Below are 4,526 nucleotides of genomic sequence, written 5' to 3'. Positions count from 1 at the left end.
TTTACACATCAATGTATCGTCACGAGCTGCAGGGTTTAATTTGGATTTGTCTGTGCATGATTTTTTTACTCTCATAGATTTTGTTACCATTGCCATGCATTATACGACTGACAGACTGCAACGGTTAAAGTTAAAAATCATCAAATGTGTTCTACTGAAGAAACAAAGTCACCTACATCTTGGATGCCCTGGGGGTAAGCAGATAAACATCACATTTTCATTTTGGGTGAACTATCCCTTTAAGGCCACTCTTTTAACAGATGACCCCTGATTTCAGCAACGTCTCACACCTGTGAAAGAGGCTCAGCACTGCACTTAACCCTGCACTGAGCCCTGAGCAAAGCAGCGCCAAACAAAGCAATGCTAGAACATTGAGCAACAGACAACCAATCATTAACTGAATGCCTCATGTGCTATTTTTAAGTTTAGTTTCAGTAACTGAGAAAAACACAAACAGCAACGGGAAACACCTACACTGAAGTGATGAATAGAAATACGATTAAAATTATAATTTGTTTTCTGCATCTTGTCTTATTTTGTTGTACGTAGTATGTATCCGGCAATTCGAGACCAGCAGACTACTTTTCCATAGATCTGAAACGTCAGATCAGTTGATGCTGTACTTGTCAGAACTGATGTTATTAACTTTGCAAACAGGTAAATAAGAACATTAACCCAATGTTTACCAATGTAGAGTGTGTTAAATGTCAAAACGTGACAACCCAGGATTGATTACTAGCCCAGGGTAAAGTATGAACACTGTAAAACATACAACAAGATAACCCAGCAGTGTAAAAAGCTCATATGATGACTAGAAATTACTTTATGACACCTCTATCATATTTACTTCTATTGGTCTATTGTCAGTTATCATTTACATAAAAAATATAGAAGATCATGTGACACTGAAGACTGGAGTAATGATGCTGAAAATACAGCTGCGCATCACAGAAATACATTACAGTTTAACAGATATTAAAATAGAAAAACGTTATTTTACATCATAATAATATTTCACAATTTTTTTCCTGTATTTTTGATCAAATAAATGCAGCCTTGATGAACACAAGAGACTCCTGTAAAAAAACGGTGGTGTATGTTCTGCTTGTATCTGTGTACAGACGTGAAAGGTTTCGTGATTCTCCTCTCTAGATGTAAAGGTCAGCAGAAGCCGAGGACGCAACGGACAGCCCAGCATTTCTTTGAATGTGTTGCTTTGCTCATTTTTTTGCAGTTAAACACTACATGTGAACACTTTAACTCATGACACATACCCAGTCCTTCCACTTCCTGTTTACTGCTCGCACTTCTTTCTGTGGATCCAGCCTCATCCTGTCAGAAAAAGAGAGCGATGGAAAACAAGAGAAACAAACCGTTAGCATGTGCTATGAGTGAATTAGCACTGAAGCGCACACACACAGGAGAGAGTGTGTTGTTAATCATTCAGTGCCGTTCGTCAACATAAACTGGGATCCAAAACTCTGAGACCTCATTAAAACCTGGAAATCGTTCAGATTCTGCCGCTCTAGGTGACTAATCTAGCGTCAGTAAATGAGTGACACCGATCATGTGAGTCTTTGTCAGATGTTCTTGATGCTCTTTGGATGGTCTGCATCAGGTTATGTTCATGTAGCTCCGTTCTCCATTCTGATGAGGATTTATCGGTTATTTTGGTCTGCATCTAGCAGAAACATAAATCACAACTTACAGCTGTCCTTAATAAACCACTCAACATGGCACAATAAATGCCGTCTGTGATTTATCACACATCCTTCAAACTGGAAATAATCCTTCACTTTTACATTTTCTCAGTTATTCATTACACTGTGCTGAGATGTTTATTAACAGGGAACAACTGTGTAATTTGTGACCTGTAAAAATGTTAGAGAGGCTGCGCTTACAAGGTCCGATATTTTCACCATTTCCATTTTTTTGTCCCAATGGTTTAAATTCACTTAAGACACGATTCATATCCGATATCTGTGTTTACATGAATCCCCAACCAAACTGAATGCATGCATTGTGATCGCTTTGACCCTCGGGTTTTGTATTGCCGTTATAAAAATAATTGATATAATTCACATCGGATGATTCTTTGACTTTAATGCATGTGTTTATCCCGCTATACTATGATCACCTGCCAGCATGGATAATCATTGATGCAACTGAAGTTTGCAGTGCAAAACTGGCTGAATTGATTGACCGAAGAGATAAAATAACAGCAGTTTCCATTAGTCATCTTATCTATGGGTCGTTAAATCTAGAATTCTAAAGAGAAATAAAGTGCTGCAGTAAGATTGAACTTTTATTTGAATGAATTCACGAAACAGGTTGTGTGTGAATTACTTGCGTCTGTGAAGCCTCTCCATATAGTGAAGCTCTGAGTTTTATTTCGTAAAAAACGGCGACATTATCACCTTGTCGCTGAAGAATATAATGTAGCATTTCTTTATAAAATCAGTTCCAGAGCTCCTGAATGTTTCTGCGTGTGCTCAATCACACACTATTAATGCACAGGCCTGTCTGTTTACATTCACTTTATCCCATATCTCGGTTTACATTAATTCCCGCCCAAAATGATTGTCAGTGATCGCTTTACTATGCACAAGTAGACCCTCGGATTCTGAATGGGCATAATTCACGTCGAGTGGCCATTATTTGCCAGCATGGACAACAGCTGTCATGGATGTTTTGCAGCATATAATCTGACTGTACGGATAAAGACCAGACGGTAATTTTCATTTGTTATTTTATCTGCAGTTCGTTAGATGCAGAATTTTGAAATGAAATCATGTAGAGCTGTAAGATTCTATTTATTCGAATGAGTTTGAATGAATTAATGAGAGAGATAAAGCACGACTGAATAGCCTAATAGTGAAGCTTATTGTTTTAATTACAAAAACAGTAATCATCTCATTGTTGAGAAATGTTATGTTGCTTTTAGTAGCGAAGCTACTATCAATAAAATGCGAACGCATAGCCTACAGCAAGCCGGGTCGCCCTCGGATTGTGAGTTCTGATGGGAATCGGATATTTGTGTTTAGACAAAGGTTGGATGTCCAGATATGTGATATGTATCTGATTTAAAACCACATTTGGAAGTGGCTCAGATCAGATGCGGAAAAATCAGATCTCGTGCAGATTTTTGTGTTTACATTTGTGCAACAAATTCTGATCTGTGTCAGATATAAGGGAAAAAAATCTGATTTTTTTTGTGCCAGTGTATAATTGAGAGCTATCAATTTTAACATTTAACAACTTCTAATTTACGTGAACTTAAAACAATCTTCACAAACAGACATACATGTTTAGACACAGGTCAGCTGTCCATATATTGAATATGCATCTGATTTAAAATCACATTTGGTAGTGGCTCAAAAAAAAAAAAAAAATCTGATCTAGTGCGGATTTATGTCTTTCCTAGTGTGCAACAATATCTGATCTGTGTCACACGGGAGTAAAAAATCAGCTTTTAAGACAGCCTCACTAGTCATCCTGCTGAAGCTTTGTCATATGCCAATGGTTTAGACTGAATCAGACCAACTGGGAGAAGAATAAACAGGCAGACTGTCACTGATCTCTATCATTTCACTAGTTCTAAATGCCACAGACTCACAGATTCACCCCAGTCAAGCCAATCACTGGTTGCTAGCTTGTTTATGTATCTTACGGAGCTGAAAAAGCTCTTCATCGTTTACACTAGTGCAAGGTCAGTTTTTCTAAACCTCACAAATCTAAAAGATTGGAAGCTCTGAACTGTCGACCCATCTTAAGTTCAGCATTTTTATAAACTGAGGGATATTCTCTTGTAATCTACAGCAGACACAGCTGCGGTCTATAAAGCTAAACTCAGTCTTATCCCTGATATTAGCGCTGTGTGTTCTAGATGGACACACCTTCATATCTTCATTCACACATGAGTCACTGTATCAGGGGCAGAAACAGCACTGATGCGTGGTCTTATGTGCGTCACGTACTTTGCTTTGTGAAGCAGGTGATGGTTTAAAGATCTCTCGAACATCCGGGACACTGTACGGTTTGTTGCGTTTGCGTAGCGTCTGTTTGAGTGTCTCCACACGTCTCTCCACGGCGGCTGCTTGCGTTCGGGTCAGAGTCGACAGGAGAACAATGCTGTCCTCACCGTCTGAAGCCGATTCGTCGAACAGCGTCGCAAGCCCCGCCTCCATCAGCCACGCCTCCTCCTGCTCACCCTCTGCAGAACACAACAGAACATGATCATATGTCAGATAAAGCCAGACATTTCTGACACAGAGTGACATACAGCTCTGTCAAACTCAACCACTCTGGCTTTATTGTATTCTCCTCATAAATGACTTGAAACCTCTTATTAATCACACAAGTGACATATGTGACCCTGGACTACAAAACCAGTCATAAGGGTCAATTTTTCAAAATTGAGATTTATACATCATATGAAAGCTGAATAAATGAGCTTTCCATTGATGTATGGTTTGCTAGGATATGACAATATTTGGCCGAGATACAACTATTTGAAAATCTGGAAT

General features: G+C 38.8%; 1 protein-coding gene across 2 annotated transcripts in view; it reads right to left on the bottom strand.

Moving 5' to 3' along the window:
* arhgap18 (Rho GTPase activating protein 18) overlaps positions 1-4,526 on the bottom strand; it is a 44,234-nt gene that overhangs the window by 15,078 nt on the left and 24,630 nt on the right. For both annotated transcript variants that reach the window (XR_001636718.1, XM_016516618.1), the window contains exons 3-4: positions 3,978-4,213; positions 1,275-1,332 (exon numbers count right to left, since the gene is read on the bottom strand). Coding sequence is in view for 1 of the 2 variants with exons in the window: in XM_016516618.1 (XP_016372104.1) it covers positions 1,275-1,332; positions 3,978-4,213 (294 nt within the window). In the remaining variant the exon portion in view is untranslated. The remainder of the gene's footprint in view (positions 1-1,274; positions 1,333-3,977; positions 4,214-4,526) is intronic.

This window comes from Sinocyclocheilus rhinocerous, unplaced genomic scaffold, assembly GCF_001515625.1.
Source record: "Sinocyclocheilus rhinocerous isolate Xijiao unplaced genomic scaffold, SAMN03320098_v1.1 scaffold2012, whole genome shotgun sequence".
Classification (NCBI taxonomy): domain Eukaryota; kingdom Metazoa; phylum Chordata; class Actinopteri; order Cypriniformes; family Cyprinidae; genus Sinocyclocheilus; species Sinocyclocheilus rhinocerous.
This window is presented reverse-complemented; position numbering and strand designations above follow the sequence as displayed.